The sequence below is a fragment of the Coturnix japonica genome, chromosome 5 (genome assembly GCF_054131305.1).
Source record: "Coturnix japonica strain WE chromosome 5, WE-NBRP24, whole genome shotgun sequence".
NCBI lineage: Eukaryota > Metazoa > Chordata > Aves > Galliformes > Phasianidae > Coturnix > Coturnix japonica.
Window position 1 is genome coordinate 7030674 of NC_140667.1, and position 19350 is coordinate 7050023.

General features: G+C 42.8%; 1 protein-coding gene across 5 annotated transcripts in view; it reads right to left on the reverse strand.

Moving 5' to 3' along the window:
• LDLRAD3 (low density lipoprotein receptor class A domain containing 3) overlaps positions 1-19350 on the reverse strand; it is a 124757-nt gene that overhangs the window by 60482 nt on the left and 44925 nt on the right. For all 5 annotated transcript variants that reach the window (XM_085548188.1, XM_032445214.2, XM_032445213.2 and 2 more), the window contains one exon: positions 8176-8322. In XM_085548188.1, the coding sequence (XP_085404314.1) occupies positions 8176-8263 (88 nt within the window). In that variant the 5' untranslated portion in view covers positions 8264-8322. The remainder of the gene's footprint in view (positions 1-8175; positions 8323-19350) is intronic.

A 19350-nucleotide genomic window follows, 5' to 3' on the forward strand; every position in this document is an offset into this window, starting at 1 on the left:
TACTTGGGAGTCTGGATCTGCTGCTGTACCTCAGCTGGTTTAGACAATCCCTAGAGCTTACTGATGATACTTCCGAATTGGGGAGACATTTCTTATTAACAAAAGGCTGCATCCCACTCTTCAGAGCACTGAACTCTGACTGTTGAGCCCTAAAGCCTGGTATTTAAAAGGATAGCAGCCAGAGTTATTTTGTGCCCTTTGTTCCTGCACATGAAAGCCATTCATCAGACTGACTCTGCTGAGTGGCTAAACCCAAGCTAAACAACTGCAGCTGTAATAATTGTACTATGGTAATAAGCAGTCATTAAATAGCTTACAGAGATTGAAGAACATGCTGTCTCTACAAGACCTTTCCTCTCTGTCTTTTAAAGCATCTAGTAGATCTGGTTACTTATTCTTAGCAACTTAAAAGTCATGAATTCAACTGCTCTCACAGCAAAGCCTAAGGAGAGGTGAGGACAAACATCTGAATTCAGACTGCCACCAGAAAGATTTGGGTTGAGAACAATGACTATTAGTAGATTTGATCCATCTCTCCCCCTTTCATTTTGTGATTTATGCAGGAAAAAAAGCATAAATACATAATGTGCCTTAACATAATTCCAGTTTGTAATCTTCCTGTAGAACAAAGCTGAAGAATGCTCCTAATCTCCAGGGCAGACCCCGCAGAACTTCTTTTTAAGCAGTGAACAGTAGTAAATAAGTAAATCTAAAGGAACTATTCTGAAATCTACCCTACACCAGCACAGAATGAAGGACAAGGAGTCCGTCTGTCCTCACCTAAGGCTTCCAAACATGCAACATGAGTTTTCTGCTGGCATAGTCCCTGCTTAGTTCTCCACCCTCCTACCGCCCTCACTGCAACAGGCTCCCACTCAAGGGTTTCTCAAATGACAGAGCAGCTTCATCAGGTTCAGTACACTTTTTTCTTTTAAGAGAAAAAAAAACCTTCCATCATTCTGACATCATTAAGCTTTTAACACCTACAGTCCCTGATAAACTACCTCTTTTTTTTTTTTTTTACTGAAACTGGATATAATTCAGTCAATCAACACATAACCGAAGCACCAGTTTGAAGATGAAAAATGAATGAACTTGCCTTTGTTCTGCAAGAATTTCAGTTTTCCAGTTGAAAAGGTTTTAAAGCATGGGAACAGATTCAGCACATACTCCAGAAAAGCCTCCTGGCTGTTAATTGTGGAGTGTGGTTTTTATCTAACATCTTTATGAAAAGACTTGTTATATCTCACCCACAACTGTGTGTAATTGTTTGTTACAAACACCTTCCTACAGAGACTCTGCTCCTGAACACGCTGAGCAGTAAAGCCTGTTGGAAGTGAACACCAGAGGGAGCAGTAAACTTTTGTCTCGTAGGTGGTTTTTAAATTGGAGACAGAACAAAAATGTACAGGAAACCTTGGGGGAACATAAGAAAGGTTACAGTGGACTGTATATTCAAAATCCAATATGTTGCTAATCCAGTCTAATTCCCCACCAATACAAGATCAGTGAAGAACAAGTGCAAGCATGCAGATATACAAACGTGTATGAATGATGCAATTTTATGTGTGCCATGCAACCCACCCCCTCACTCCACCTCCTGACAACAGCAAAAGATTAATAAAGTCATCTGAGAATGGCAGACATTTATATAAAACGTTCCATGTGTTTAGATGGAATACAAGGAACCAAAAACATCTAATACAGAGAAGACAGATAAAGTGATGTAAAAATAATAGGACATTTTCATTAGATATAAACACACAACTCAAATTCTACATGAGAAAGAACACGGTTAAGAGAAGCAAAAAGAAAGAAGAAATAAAGGATTAATATGCCAATGTATCAGCAGTGAACAATTAACTACAGTGCTATCTCAAGTATTATGCTGCTAGCCTGCCAGAGATTTGAAAACACAACAGAAGTGTGGCTACAGCCACAAAAACACAAACAGGTAAAGAAAACACTCCTGCTACACAGTGATAAAAAAAACATTTCCCCCAAATTCACTTTTCTGCTTTATTTAGAAGGAACTAAACTGAAGATAAAAATTCAAGTTTTCTCAGTCCTTCATCTTTGTACTACAGCATGCAACGTGCCACACTTAGGAGTTGCCAGGCCTATTTGTCACCAACAGGTGGAAAGCCACCAGGGCCCTGGCTTCAGCACATGCCCTAAGAGCACCAGCTCCGTGATGCAGAACCAGAAAGGTTCCTGCCAGATTTCTGAGGCACCTGGACTGAACTGGCTTCCCAGACTGTCCTAATGTGAGCTGCAGCCTTCACAACTATAAGTCAGTCTGCTGGTGCAGGACTCAACAGAAGCTTGATTGGCAACACCACGCTGAATGCAACCCAGAACTGCAAACATAAACCCTTCCATCCTGACTGCAATGGGCTCCTGCAAGCACGTGTCTGAAGAGCCAGGTGTTCTGCAATCAGGTGAGAAACTGAGCGGACCCTCAGCAGAAGCTTTCTTGGCAGGTGGCTTCAATGCCTGCAGGGCAATGCTGTTAAAATTCAGTTTTCACGATGCACTTCATTTAAAGGAGAAATTCTCCCCCACGGAGGAGACTTGCATATAAAGACTCTAGCTGATTGAAGGACAATCAGAGCAAGATCTGTTGCTGCTGAACTGCTGGTGATAAGCCAAGGTTTTTGCTACTGCAGCTCCAGATTTTCCTACAGAGGCCAGCTCTTGCTATTCCATGCAGAACAGCGTGCTGGGAGCACATTTTTACAAAGAACCAATGATGCCCTGTTGCTCAGCCATTCCCCAATACACTGCCTTTATCACTGAGTGAAAAACCTGCTTTTCCTTTATATTCGGATTCAATGAGAAACAGCAGTGACTGGCAGCAGAAACATGAGATACTTTAACTCCTGCCACAAGAACACACTGCCCCAAAGCTATCCTCACAAAATGCCTTTTTCTAGACTGCAGCTTACACCTCTGGACTAACACAGCTGTATTCACTGTGTGCCACTACTGGCTCATAGCTGAATGCACTATCTTGACTTGTAGGAAATGGCTCTCAGAAGAGCGATGAGGGAAAATCTAGACTTCTGGGTATTTGGTACCTCTCATTCTGGCTGCTGTCATGCCAGGCACTTAGCACGGATGATGTGCCATGCTCTGAATCTGCACCATCTGCTGCTCGTTAGCTGACAAAGGCAGCAACATGCCATCTCTCCACTTGCTGTTGCTCATTAGCTGACAAAAGCCATTTTCAGTGTTCACATTGTTCTTTCTGCAATAATCTAATACAAAGATGTACAAAAGCACAAAGAAAAGAGGGAAGAAAAAGATGACAGAGTACATTAGGAGCTTAACTAAGAACATTATTGTACTCTTACATCTCCAGGAGCGAATCCTTCCAGTGGGATACAGGACTTGGCCCTAATGCAACATGTCAGTAGGTAGGTATAAAGGTCAGTATTAAAGATAATCTGTTTACCTCAAGATGTTTTAAAACATCTTAGCGTATTTCTCTTTTGTGTTATTTTGTTATCTTCTACACCTGCTAGCAGACTGAGAATACAGAGCAGCCCAGAGCATGCAGCTTCACCATGCTGGGTGCAAGCAACACACACCCCACATATATGTACACCCAGTGTATAACCAGAGCAGCACCCAGGAGCTATGCAATTGACAGCTGTATGCTCCACAAGAAAGTCACACTGGCAAAGACTCTGCACTTCTCAAGAGGAACCTCAGCTACAGTTACAAATCATCTACAGAGCTAAAGACCAGTAGTAGCAGTAGTTAAAAGCCCACAAGTGTTCAAAAGCGAACTGCATGACCCATACTTGAGCTCACAGGCTGATTAGCAATCCAGCTGATGAGAATCAGCAGAGCCAGAGGGAATGAGCTACAAAAATGTTCACCATTTTGGGAGATGGACTGAAGACAGCAATTTACTTGCACTACTGAGAATGAGAATACTCACCAAAGATTCACAGTGCCACAGTCAATTAATTACTTACCAAGCTCTGTTAGTGGTTTGGAAGAAAAGCCAAAGAGATGCTCTGCTTCAAGGAGAAGCGCATCTGCAGCAAAGGAAGTCCCAGCAACAGCTTCTTCCCTCTCTCTTACACCTTTTCTCTACCCTCCTGCTCAGATAACGTCTTTCTGTTGCCGCATCACCATGACATAAGGCAAGAGTACAGGAGACATTCTGTGTGCCAAACAGCATGCAGACAGCTGGCATAGGAAGTGTTAAATCGCTCACAGGTCAGGGCAGAGAGGAAGCCAGAAACTCACAGATGGTACGAATTCTGGCAGATGCAGAAGATGAAGAAAATCTCGCAAGCAAAGTGACGTGGTTAAGAGAGATGGTCCTCCAAAGCAGAAGACAGAAAAAGGAATAAAGGAACAGAGGAAAGAGGAGACATGAATGGGCAACGTGCAGATCATTCTGCTCTTCCATCTCACTTCCTCCTCACAGCCGGAGCAACACACATGGGGTCCTTGTAGCTTTCCGCCCATAAGCAGCAGAAAACAAAAAGCAGAACATCTGAGCTGTAAGTTTCCATTTTGTAAGGGTAACAGAGAGAATGAAATAGTACAGAACTCATCAGATATTTCTGGACACCCACATTCAAACATAAGGCAATCCAAAAGGGAAAGGCTTTGCACTCGATGACACACGTGTGAAACTTCTTCCTCTGTGGGCATGAATAACAGAGCATGTTGCTTTCACAAAGACACCAGTCTGCAGCACCATCTGAATTCAGTGATCACACAAAACACTTCAAGGCAAGGTGAAAGCCTTTAAATGTGAACTAGTTAGTCGATGAGGAATTGCAGACAAAGCAGCTTACAGCACGGCTTAAGGTAGTAACACACTGGGAACTCAGCCATCGCACACTGCTGAAGTAACTCATACAGCTTTGTCTCCACTCTCAACAGCTCAGCTAATGTGAAGCAACATCACAGCAGAAAACAAAGGACGCTGATTTTGCTGCAAGGTAAGCTTTAGTAAGCAGAGCCTTGTTCTGAAAGGAGGAAAGTAACAAAGCCTAGCCAAAAACAATAAATAAAAAACACATACATACACACCCCACACACACTCCTCAGCCCTGTCATGCTCTAATGACACATCCAAGCACAGCTGCCCTCCCTTACAGAACGTGACACCAGAAGAACAGTGCTGCTGGTGCAGCGACACAACCAGATGTGAAGTATGCACATCTGGAGCATCAGCTGCTCTCACTTTTCCACTGCTGTTTCTGCACACAAGAGGATCAGTTCCTGGGCTCCTACATCTCTTACTCCCACACAATAAGGTGAGCAGTCCCAGACATTAATTACACTGCACATCTTTAAAAGCTCTTTGGTTCAGCTTCAATCACTGGAAAGTGAACGTGTTTTATGGAAAAAAAACAAAACATCCCAGAGTGGATACTCAAACACTGAAGCAGGTGTCCAGTGAGGCTGTGAGCAATCCATCCTTGCAGGTACTCAACACTTGACCAGACAAGATTTTGAGCAACCCTGATGTGAGCTCATCCTGCTTTGAGCAGGCAGATGGACCAAATGATATCCAAAGTCCTTTACAGCCTCAATTAATCCATGAGCTTGTCTTTACAGACTGACACAAGCTGGAGGGTCAGATAAGTGATTTTTCTTCTTCCTTCACACTTTCCAGACAAAATGGTAGGGTTGCATTTCCATGCCTTGGATCTGACCTAGAAACTCTACCACCAACTCAGAGTTGTTAAACCAATCCAACTTTTCATCACTTTCTGATGTAAATGACTGGCTGGTGACAGGTGTAACAGTACCTCAGAAGAGTGGGCCCATTTTCAAAATTAATCAAAAGAGCAAAACAAAATTTCTTTTTTTTTACCTGCATACATTCAAATATCTTTACCAACTAATATACAAGGGCAGCTCTAAAAGCAATGCTCCCTATTTCATTACAACAGCCCATGACATCAGACGTGGCCGTTGGTGGTACAGTAGTAAAGGTTGAATCTTACCACCAATGTTCCATTCCATTTTGCTGCCATCTGACAGATGGCAGCAGAGGGGCAAAACAAAATGGCTGACAAAACGGAGTCTGACGTGGAATTGAAGATGAAGCAAAGGTATGGCACTGAATTCCACCGTGCAGAAGAAATGGCAACCTCTGACGTTCATTGAGGCTTGCTGAACATTTATGCAGACCAAACAGTGAATGTGAACACAGAGAAGCAGCAGACGGTGTGTTCAGCAGTGGTGATAGTGGGTCACCTCCACTGGTGCAGGTTTTAATGAGCACAGCATGCATGCTCCTTTTCACTGCTGGCAAAAACGCACAGCAGTTTTAATGGTGGTGACTATGCTGGAAAAGAGTGTTTTGTAGCTGAGAATTTACCCTATCAAATAGTGCCCTTTGTATCAATTGTGGTTTCTGTGGAAATTATTAGGAGGCACTACTATCAGAGAAACCTATGTATAAATAATTGAACTGTCCCTCAAGCTATTAGCAAGTTTATGTGCTTAGACATAGGCCAACAACTAACACCACAAAGTACTTCCAGCCTTCTGCATAATTCTTCAGCACCCCCACTGAGACAGTTCTTATCCCTTTGCCACACCTGCCAGAGGGGGATCCCAATGTCAAGAATCATTTCATTTTTGTGAGCCTTGTGATTACGGACACAAACACACACACATACACAGGAATGCAAATACAGTGGTTGGCCCACTGGGAGCACAGAGAGTTAAAAGTTATCCACTAAAATGAAGAGGAAGGAGATGCAAAACAGGCAGCTTGAAGATCTCTGGACATGTTACAGAACTTTGTTTGCATGAATATTAATTTCCTGTTTGGATATTCAAATGAGCTTTATTTCCATTCTGTTTTGGCTTATCTGACCTGTTAACAGTAAGCCAGCCCAGGATATGAGTCCCTTGCTCTCCTTGTTGTATTCAAGTCTGTTGCGACAAGAAGAACTTTTATGTAGTGACATTTTACAGCTTTTTATATTTTACTGTTAACTGATCCAACTGGTTTTGGTAAGGAAGCTTTTCAACAGAGTCAAGCAGCATATCTTCCTGTTCGTGATTCATGAGCAAATGTCCAGCCCAGCCTTCATTACTCCATTTAAAAAAAACTGTCCATAAGATTAATGAAAGCCTTCGTTACAATCTTCTAGTCTAACAAGTGTAAGCAAAATTCATGCAAGGCAGAGAATGGCAACATTCTCAGACACAGAAACGCTGTCTTTGTGTCCTGTAAATACAGAGAAGTGCCATCTCTCAGCTCGTTTTAAGAAGCCAACGCTGAACAGCAAGAGAAATACCAGTTGCATACACAAAAGAGTTAGGTAACCAGGAACCTGCGGGTCACACAGCTCCTGTCATCCAGAACATTGGACTAAAACATGTATACTGAACTTGAGACACTTTTTATTCTTGTCCAAGCTCCCACCAACAGCAATTCTACCAAGGTTTAAACAGATGAGCACAACTGATCAATCCTTACAACAACACCAACAAATTAACTTGGCTTCAGAGCTGCAACACAAGCTTGATGCTTCTATAAAGATTACAACGCACCAGATATTTTGTACAGATACATTTAAGGCCTTAGAAGTAGGAAAAAAGCTCACTGGCTCAAAGCAGAACTATGCACATGATTTTCCACAGCACAGTTATTAAAGTCTCCATTATTTTAAAAGGAATGGAAAACTGAGATTAAAGACAAGGCATAAAGAAACAAGCATTTAACAAAACATGCTACTTTTAACCAATAAATTTAAAAAGATATCCTTTCATTCTTTATTCTACTCCACAAGTGAGATTAGTGATGTAGTAATGTCCTTGAAGTGTCCTGGGAAAGGTAAGGTTCTCATAAAGAGGTTAAAGAGGAATAAAATCACTATAAAGCACTTATATAAAAAAGAAACATTTGCTGGGCAAAAAGCAATTATCAGAAAGTTCTCAGACACTTCAGAAGAATGTGAAGTTTGTGGCCTTGCTCCCTCCTGAACATGGTCTCATGATATTTTGCCATAGCATAACATTGCTGCCTGGGTATACTATGTAGCCTAGAAAGCCAGAGAAATCAAGAAACTGGCAGTAGCTTCATTACTTGCATAGTATATACTACAGAACACAGCACAAATGTTGCCATACAAGCCTTGTGGTAGCAGGCACACTGAGGTCACAGCAATGGTTACTTACGGCATTCCTTCTCATCGCTGTCATCGAAGCAATCTGGCAGCCCATCACACTGCCAGGCCCCTGGGATACAGCGCCCATTGCTGCACATGAAGTTTCCAGGTATGTTGCATTCATTTGTGAAATTGTTCCCAGGCAGCAGCTGGCTATCTGCAACAACAACAAAAATCAAGTTCACAGAGTATTCAAAACAGAAGTCTCTCCTTCATAAGGTCTAAACACAAGTAAAATAGTTAAGGCCACAAGAACTCAGCTCCATATACTCATGCTTCTGTCAGACTGGTATTTAGCCTGCAGATTTTCATTTAAGTAAAGTAAGAATTGAAGCCTGTGGGCTAGGAACTAGGTAGCACATGGACTAATTCACACTGGCTTTTCAGTGAAGTTCCAAACTCAGTGATGCTTGGTGTCAGCCCAGTGCCCTGGCACACACCTGTCCAGGCAAGGAAGGCAGACAGAATGACACTAAGCCTGCTATGCAGACAGGGTTTAGCAGGAGGAAACTGGAGATGAAGAAAACAGTAAGAAGACAACCTATAAATTTGCCTTTAAGGTTTTAACAGCTCTAATCAGTGATTTTTCATCTATTGTCTTTCCATATCTGTGCGCTGTTTTCAAAACATGGGTATTGCAGAAAGGTAAACTTCAGGGGAGGAAGACAGATAATGGCAATTATTTTAATAAGCAAAAAGATTCAACCACAGGACCAAAATGTAAGTTGGGCTTGGAGGACTGATGCTCCCAAAGCAGGAGCAGCATGATAAATGGAATCTCAAATCATCATGCTGCGGGAAGCTGCAAGACAACACAGAGGATGAGAGGAAAGCTCCATCTCCCATCTTTCTGCCCAATCTAAGGCAATATGCTCCAAGTTCACATCCTCTCAAAAACCAAAAACAGAAACCTTCCTGCGTAAGGATGGGGATGTCACTGCGCCCTTAAAACATTCTCAAGTTTTAAATAATCGTTTCAGAAGATGCATGACAGGACTGCTTTGGGAAGTATTTTTATGCCCATTTCTGACCCAAACAATAAGTTTCCTCACAATTTCTTTTTTCCTGGCAAACATCTCACTCTCCTGGGATGCTTCTTTCTATACTTCTATCAGTTTCACTCAAACCTCAGTTTCTTCCCATACATCACTGCTCCTCCAACCAAGGAAGAACAGTTCCACTCTCTCTGCACTGCTATTTGCAAGATGCAGCTTCTTGCTGCACACTGGGAACAACTAAGTGCCAGAACCATACTGCCATCCCTAGGGAAAGTGCCACTGCCAGCAGTCATCCAGGAGAGCTGTCCCCAACTCTGCTTTATGCCCGAGTCCCCACATGTAAACCAACAATGGATATTATCTGTCTTTGGCCAGCTCTGCAAGGAAACATGGAGAACATACAGGCAGCAACAGCCCATGGGCTACTGCTGCCTAAAAGCATCAAAGTTCTGCAGCTTTAAGTTCAACTGACAAGTGTGGGTGAGTTAGTTTTCTTCCTTAAACCAGCACTTCGACACAATCAGATCAGTCTTCGTATCACTGACCTGTATCTGATAAGTGATGGCCAAGCCAAAATCACTCCTCCTCAATAGCTGCATAGAAGTTGCCAACATTGCACAGCCTCCTGTTAGGCAGCAGCCTGCAGTGCACCCATAACACAGCTGCCTGCAATGGGAGGAAGATTGCCCAGTACTTCAACAGACCAAGATACGAAACAGCGATACGGACATCCTCTGCAGTGACAAGGCATGGCAATATGCCACATTCCTAAGCTTCTTAAGAGGTGTCCAAGAGCTTTAAGAGCAGACTATAACACCTTCTCTACAGCCCTCAGAAAAGAAAGAAACTCTACATCCTCTTAATTTTGTGACTAAAACTCTCTGCTGCAAAACGTTGGTACCATAAGCATCGTACAATAACTAGGAATTACCAAGGTTTCAGTTTTCCCAAAGTGTAAGCACTTAGGTAGTACGTTGAGGCAATCCCATCAGAAAAAGGGGCCATTCTCATTTGTGCTGCAGCTCTTTGCCACCTTCTTGTCTAACCCTCCTGCCCACACCTCTTCCCCCCCAGCTCCACTTCGACACAGAAGCTGCACCTACTCAGAATGAAACCTCGCTGTCAACACTTCAGCAAGGCCTCCTCCAGGCCTGGGAGATGTGCCAGCAAAGAACAGACGCCGGGTCTAGACTTGCCCCAAGTATGGAGCTGCCTTCCCTGCTCTGAGCATCACGGTGCTCCCCAGACAACGCAGTAACTGATGCACTTCCAAGGACTGCAGCACCTCCTCCACAGAGAGGCCCAAGATTGTCTCCTGGCATGCTGCATCTGCCTGAAAACACTCACTGGGATCACTGTGCCCCCGTAATGAAAAGCTTAGATCAAGCCAAGTCATTTAAGAATGTTTTAAGCCTCAAAAAGCACCAACTCAGAAACAACAACCCCGAAAGCCATCAAGTCCCTGATGCTTCTAACAACTCCTTTAATAAAGGCTGTACTTCTACTCTACTGAATTGAAGGCAAATGTCATGAATGGATATCAGATTTTGTTATCCAGCAAGCGGACTGTTTATAGGATTTCCTTTGCCATACAGTAAATTCATCCTCAACGCTCTTCTAAGTAAGGATGTAGCACTAACCTTTTTACCAAACAGGAAACGAAAGATACGGGCAGACTAGTTGCCAGCAGACCTATGTGACTTCTGCTGCAGAATGGGAACAGTGAACTCCGACTCACACCTATTTCAAAGGAAGAAGAGCTTTTTCTCCTAAAATATGACCAACATCAGCTGCTGGAATGGAGCTGCAGATTACAGACACCGCAGTTTAAGAGTCACAGTCAGCACACCCAGAAACGTGCCCCGTGTGTCACTCTACCTCCAAAAATAAATACATAAATCCACCAGTGGGTATGGAACTGTTAAAACAATTCCAACACACGGAACAACCGAAACGGTACAGTCCATTTTGTTCCCTTTGCTTTGGAAGCCTCCTCTACCTGATACGAATGCCAGTAAGGCTGCAAGGAAACCGCCTCTGTGACCACTTACTCTGCAAGGGAACATGAGAAGAGCAGCATTACAGGCACAAGAAGGACCTGTTCCATCACCCATTTTTCTGAAGGATTCAAGCAGCATCCTGACGAAGTCTGTACAGATGTCAGACTCTGTGCAGCCAACTTGCTATACTGCTTGTTGGCAGGGCAGAAACTCCTTCAATCTGGCAGAGCCGCCTTTCCAATCGCTGACATATTTACCCTGCAGCTTCCCTGACTAATTTTGAATTCAGCCCAAATGTGAACTGCACGGATGTGTTCAGTTAAGTGAAGGGAGAAGGGAAAAGAAGCAGCCCATTTTCACTGCCACACACTGCTCACTTTAAAAAGCACACCATCTGGCCTGAATAAAAAAGGGACTCGTGTTTCACTTTGAAGGGGACTGAGTAAGGAAACCAATCTGTTTTAGCAGCCCCTTCCCAAAACGCTGGCATCTAAATATTTAATACTCGCTAAAAAGGAACCAGAGGAAAAAATAAACAAAAGGACATTTCATACTGAGCACGTCACACTGTATCAACAAGGCTAGGATACCTTTCACAGGAAAATCTCTACCTGAAAGCTCTCCAGAGACCTGTACGTTACAGAACAGATCACTACTGATAGTACTGCTGTGTCTGTACCAGGACATGCAATCAGAGAGAACAACAAGTCATTCTGGCAAGGAAGAAATACAAGACACTTGTGTGTTCAAACTTGGTCACCAACAGCATCCGTAACTTCAGCCTCTTTGCAAAGAGGATCTGTCACTAAGGATGTAGCCTGAACTCTTCGCTGCCAAACCTCTGACATGCTTTTTATAGGAACTGTCACTGGATACTGTCAGTCACCTCTGTATAACAGTTCCCAAATGTAAGGACATTGATTTAGATCCAAGCCGGTGTGTAGCTACAGTGCTACTCACGAGGGCTACTCAGGACATACTTGAATGAACGCTTCCTGTTGTCCTGTTTACCTTCTGCCAAGCATACAGCCATACCAGGCTTGATTCCAGTGCACCAGGAAGGTGTCCTTGCTCTAGTGAAACCCACGACACACTGTGAACACAAAAGGAGAAACTAGAGCAGATTGGCAGCTGGAATTTGCAGCAAGACGGCACCAAAAAGACATTCCTCACACCTGCTCACCCACAAAGAACATCACAGCTATGAAGACAGTAATTTAACTTCCTCCGTCATGATTAAAACCTCAATTCATGACTTAATGGTATGAATCTTTTCAGAAGATGTGATTAGGGAATTTTGTTACCATAGGCGCTTTTGTCTTTACAGTGGAAGAAACTACAAGATCTTCATTTAAAGTTTTCAGGAGGAATTAAACACCTTTCTTTGTACCAGGTAGAATGTTGCAAGATCATACACTCACTGCATTGACCTTGGAACAACAGACACTGGGTTTGAATTTTGGGTGGCTCTATGCAAAGCCAGAGTTGGACTTGATGATCCTTGTCGGACCCCTCCAACTCAGGTTACTGTATAGATCTGTAACTGCAGACTCTAAACAAATGCTTTTATATTCTCCTAAGTCAACTTAAAGACAGCAAAGCAGCACAAAGTGCCCGGTAGGATATCACAAGACTTGTTTCCTCAGAGACTGCAAATATTTACAAATGTTTACATTCAGGTCCAGTTGCTTCTGTGGATTTAGGTGGGAGGACAGATGCATCTTTTCAGACTTCTTCATGCAGATATGAAACGTCTGACTTACCAAACCTACATCTATGTTACAGACGTCTACTGATGCAGATACAGCCAGAAGAGAAATTGAAAAGCTAAGCATGAAGAAACTCCAAGCATTACGCCTTGCCTAAAATTTCAGTTTAACACCACATTATCCTCACTGGCAATAAAGGTATACTGTAAGCAAGGCAACACTGGTGGAAATAAGACAGACATGGCCTAACACTCAGCGCACTGAAACCAAAGGTGCTGGCTATTTATGTTGAAGAGATAATGCTGCAATCAGGACTCCAGCAGCTGCCCGAAGGCTCAGTGACAACAGTTATTCAACCTCTTTGCTACAATTTACTCCTTGTTCAAATGAAAATGGGAAGTCAGCCTTGAAGAATGTCCCAATCAGAATTCAAGTATGTACAGCATAAAAAATAATAGCTACAGCAGATAAAAGATCAGTACACCATGGAGAACTAAGTTCACTTTCCATCTCTTTCATGAATACCTTCGATATCACTCAAACAAAGCATCCCAACATATGTTCAGGCTGGTTTTGGGAAGCCAAGAACAAGACAAGCTCCTTCTTGCTCTGCTGCAAAACCAGTGACATCACCTAAGCATCTGTCACAAGTAAAGGACACCTGCCAGCCATTATCTGACGACTTAAATCCCCTTGAACAATGTTAATCCCTACCCTCCCCTATCCTCATTTAAACTGCCTGATGATTACACTGCTTATACAACATGAGAAGTTATGAGGGTTATTTGTAAAGGCAGATTGACAGCCCCACTGCAACACAACTTCTCAGAAATGTTTCTTCACTGAAGCACGGCTACATTTGTGATTAATTCAAGGAATTGCTCACTGCTGAGGTTGAACTCAGCCTCTTTCCATGTTCCAAGCGTGATATATTCTGTAGCTAGTGTTCTCAAGACTTGAAAATGAATCAGGCCTAGCCAAAACAGAAGAAATTCCCACAGTTACTTCTGATTAAAACACTAAACGTTACCAAGGCAAACCAAGTCAATAGAAACACCTTTTTTTTCTTCTTCAGAAGCAGATAGCTTCTTTCAATTCAGACAGAAAAAAACACAATGCTGAGAAGTCAGCCTACTATCGGATAGTCATCCTTGAGCCATTAATTCCTCAGAGCAAAGACACCCTTTATTGAACTGGAGAGCAATTAACACATCACCATCTCCACCGTAAATAATATAACACACACAGAATAGCGTATCTCTTTCTAAGCAGCCTATGGTATTAGTTTAAGCAATTGGCACGCTCCCCGTAGCAGGTGGCTGCCTTTCAGCACTTAGCCATGCGAACTCTTGAATTAAATATAATCTTCTAAATCATTCCCTAATAAACAGCCACTTGCTTTTTCCTTGCAACACCAAATGCAGAAAGTGAGCTGAGGTGAACAGGTTTATTTTAATCCTACAGCCTTTGTGGAGGGACTTGGCATTCCCCTGGAGCCCCCACGCTCGTCTGTCCCTAGCACAGCTGCTTCAACACACCAAAAATACAAGTGCCTCTCAGGTCCACGAGCTCTCAGCACAGCTATACGGCAGAAGAAAAACAGGCTGTCAGCTACTAACAGCACAGAGTGAGGATGGACCACATCCACAGCCCCAAAAGTGCACAAGATTGAAAAGGAGCAGAAGCAGAACTAATTATTTAGATTACCGAGCCGCACCTTGAAGAAGGAGCATTCCCCACAGCAAGATTCCCAGACGTGCATCCAAACCTCAGAGCAAGATCAAAACTCTAAATTTACAATTTCAGCCTTTCCCAGATGCCTTTCCAGTTTCACCTCTCATGATTTTAAGCAAACCCTGAAAAACCACTACTGTGCAGCAAATTAGTGCACGTGCCAACACAGCACCATCCACTCCGGAGGATGTTAATTGCTTGGAGCATTTCCCCTAATGATGTGTTCTTCATATTTTCAGAAGAGCATTGCCATCATCTCTGGGCACTTACACATAAAGTTAACACAGTCCAAAAGAATAATCTCAAACACAAGGAATACATTCCACCAACCACTCTCTTCAGGGTTAATGAATAATCACTCTCCTAACAATTTCCTAATCACCACAAGTTGTTATTCTCTTTCTGACCTTCCAGAAGAGTTGGTGATGCTCACTGACACACAGGACATACTAGGGGTGCAGTTGAACAAGAGCAGGTATCTCCCCACAATGCACAGAGCATCCCCAAAAAAAGAGTCCAGAGAGAACCTACTGTCTGACAGCAGGAAGCTGGCTAAAGAGATTCACTGCATCAGCTCTTCCAGTTCTTCATCACATGGATTCTGTAGAGCTTGATGGGGATGACAGCGAAAGGAGAGCAAGGAAGGACAAAAAGTAAAGATGCAATTCTCTATATTCAAGAAAGTCAAAAGCAAAGCTAATCCTGACGATTGTACCCCCTTCTAACACACTTCATATATTGCTCTTAATGAAAGACAGAACTTGCATATGTAGAAAAGAATCTAGCTTTTCCTTGAACTGCACATGCAATACATTCATCACTTTATACCAGCTGCCTTGCAACAAAGCACACTAGGCCACTCACATACCATATAACAAACTACAGACGCCTACATAGGACAGAGAAGTTAATTGTTTCTAACGTCTCAGAAGACAGCATTTTATCTTGTTTTGCTCTGTCTCTGTACTTTGAAGAAAGAGACTTGCATGTACTTTGTCATAATTATACAGCCCCACTGCCTGAAGTCACTGTAATTTTTTGCAATACCTCAGTGACACAGTTAGGTACATTACCCTCCTCTCTGATGGATTCAGACCTTGGAGTGAAGAGACAGTAAATCAAGTTCCACCGTAAGCAGCGTCACTTGAATAAAATACCACAAGTAGCTGACACAGTGAAGAACCTCTCAGATAATTCTGCCAGTTATGCCTTAAAGGCCTGGATTTTAAAAGAGAAAGGGGCGGTGTTAGTGTCCCTTGGTAGATTTACGATCAAATATGGCATCATCTGCCCTGCACGAGCCCATGCTGCTTAACATTACCTAACCAAACAGATATGCTGCCTGTATCAAGCCTGCGCTATCTGGTCATCTGGCATTAGTCACCCTGAAACCACAGCTGGAAGTAGGACATGGATGCGAAGAGTCTACAGAATAAGTAAACTCTTGTTTCTATCTCAAACTACTGTCCACATCAACTCTTTATATCAAACTCCTCCCTGTATGAATGCAGAAAATCCCCATTAAGTAGACATGCTCAAATGGCTGGTCACCACCACTTCGGAAGGCAGAGCATGCAGGATTTTCATAGTCAACATGTTAGCCTCCTTAGAACAGAGACGCTGGAAGCATTTCCAAAGCAGCAGAATGGCTGCACTCTGCTCCACCAGCTCTAGAGATTCTCTCACCTCATTGCTTGCTCTGTGGATAAAATATGGCAAGAAAAAAGCACTGGTGGCCCACATCCACCTAGCAATAAGACTTTCAGGCTGAATCTGAGGAGTCAGGGGACTACTCTTGAATGGCCTGCCAATGCGGGAGGAAAGAAGAAAGTTAACTACTTACAGAAGAACATCTTGGGATGGGAGAGATGCTACTACTGAGTTCTAGTTTATGGAAGAATCTTTCCTAGGAGATTAAACACTAACTTGCCTTTATTTCACGAACTGCTGAGACAACTACATTCTGTTTACAGAACACAATGGAACATAACAAATATTAAAATGCTCTCACAATGCAGGGCCTAATCAGTCACCCATACACCCACCCTTTAAATATTCACGTGTGATGAAACCAAACCGCTATACACTGATCTGTATATAGCCGCTTTCTGCTGTTATGTCTAGGTTTTAACTGGTTGTTCTCCCAGCAAACACAGCCCTCCTTGTTTAATGTTTTCCTTGGCAACAGGACACTTCCGACAGCATCACCCCATATAAATCATAAGCTTGTGTAAACCAGTAGGAACAGATGTCAGCACGGGACAGCAAATCATGGACAAAGTGAATGCTAAGACTTATATATATATGTATTAAGTGAATCAAGAGGTGGTAGAGCAAAAGAAAATATGAATTTATGATAATGAATTTATGATAACAACATTCCCCTAATATCATTGGGAGAATAATTTATGCACTTAGGATGTGACAGCACGTCAACGCAGCAAATCTGCAGGGGAAAGAAAGCAGCGGTCTCTGTAACAAGCAGAGTTACATGGCTACATGAGGAGGCTGCAGCCTGGAGACAGTCATAATGGGAAGCTCTGCAGAGGGCCCAATCCAGGAAGCAGGCCAGGGCTGCAAAACAAAACAGCAACACTGCCCTTAACAAGAAAGGAAAGCCCATAACCTCTCACTCAGCAGCGCTGAGCTAATTTCCAAGTGTGAGGAGATTGATGACAGATAACCAAGATTTTAATCTAGACAGAGAGAGAACTGCAGACTTCCCTACCTTGGGAAAGCAATTCAGCTCTTGCTTTGAAGTCCTGCCCTAAGAATACAAAACAAGGAGTCCAGAAAGTTCTCTCCCGAGGCTCCTAAAATGAAATCTGGAAGAGCAACAAGAATGTTTTTCCAAACAATACATTAAAGAAACAGCTGAAGTTAGGAGATCAATTAACAGAAGACAACTGGAGTCAAAGAAAGAACAGCTCAAGAAGAGGAGAATGGCTGTACTAAGTGCCAGTGACAGCATGCTGTCTATGGGGACAGGGTAGTGCTGCTCCTAGAAAGAAGCAGCAGCCAGAAACAGACACTAAACCTCAAACAGGAACATAAATCCAACAGTGAGAAGAGTTAGACACAAAAGAATCCAATGCATGAATCTGGAAGCATCACCTGACTTGAGCGCCAAAACACGGTGCAATCAAAACTGCAAGCATCCTTGAAGCTACAGGTAGAAAGGCAGAGCATTCCTTTCCGGGTGCATTGACAGCGCAGAAATGGACACACACACACACACACACAAAAAATAACAATTTCAAAGCCACAGGGAAAAATAAAGCCTTGACTTCAGAAGATCACCAGGCTGGGTCCTAATCAGCTGGTTTTTAGCCACACTACACTGAAAACAGGACTAGCTGTGGCACAGCCAACAACAACTCTTCAGCCCATCTGGGACTTTCACATCATTCTCACATTGGTATTATGGAGATCACTGCTCATACTGATCTGATTCATCAGCAAAACACCACAGGGCATAGCTTCCTTAAATGTCATGCCCTGGGTCTATCAGAGGAGATTTTGCCATTACTTTAGATTTGAAAGGTTTCTTTATCAAAGATGGCATGCATTTGCTATTTCTGGTAGCTCCGGTCATGTGTCCTGCACCAGGAAACCTCTGACAAAGTTAAATGAGGGCAGAAGATGGGACTTGGCCATGACAGATGCAAATAACAACTGGTTATTTGAAGTTGGGAATTTCCCACAGTTACTACTAGAGACTCAGAGAATAATCACTTCAAGTGAAAAATAACTGTTTATATAAGCACCTACCTAAAATGTGATTTTCTCCCATTCAGACAGAGTTTTTTGATGTGCTTTATGCAGTAATAATAAAAATATATACAGAAAATAAAGAGAATCAGCATTTGCTGTATGGATTAGATTTCTCTGCTTTCTGTAAGCAAATCAATAACAGAAAAATAAATGGCATTTGCATTTTGTCAATGGGAAACATGCTGTTAAGAAGATAAACAGCAGGGATTATATTGAAGTGAAAGCTCACCCTTTTCACAGTTCAGTTTTGCCTTATCTATTTCACTTATTCTCTGCACCAGAAGCCCTAACTGAGAGAAACGATGTTTTTCCACCACATTGGAGCCCATACAGAGCCTCCACACAGATGGGAAGTTAACGCAGGGTGGGCAGTGTGGGTATGCAGTCCTTTTGGAAGGCATCTGGGACTAATGCTTTCCAGCAAATATTACCACAGCAGGATACCACGTATTATAAGAAGCCACAAATAAAAACCAAAAACTACACCACCCACCTCAACATGCTCATCAGACAAAGGATCCTGAAGGAGTCTTGTAGTGCACTCCAGCTAAGGAAGAACAAGCAAACATTCTGTGTATCTCACTTAGCCACTTGCAACTTCCAAGCCTGGCTGTGTTTTACTAGGATGGACCAAGAATGAGACAGAACACACAAGCTTCTGGTTAACTACAAAGCCACTGTCATTTTCAAGGTTTTTATCAACAATTCTGCATCAAGTATTCTCAAAATGAGCCAAAGCAAAACTCGGGGGATCTCTAAAACATTACTATAACTTCAGGCATCATTTTGCTGGTTAAATAACCCCTGAAAGCTCTACATTCCTGCTGGCATCTGTCACATTTATACAGTTTACCAGGTGTGCTTTTGGAAGAAGCTGGGGCACAGACATGTCCTGACAGACTGAACTGGCAAAGCTGAGGGGGCTGAGAAGCAAAGAAATGATCCCAGATTGCTCTGAACTTACACAGAT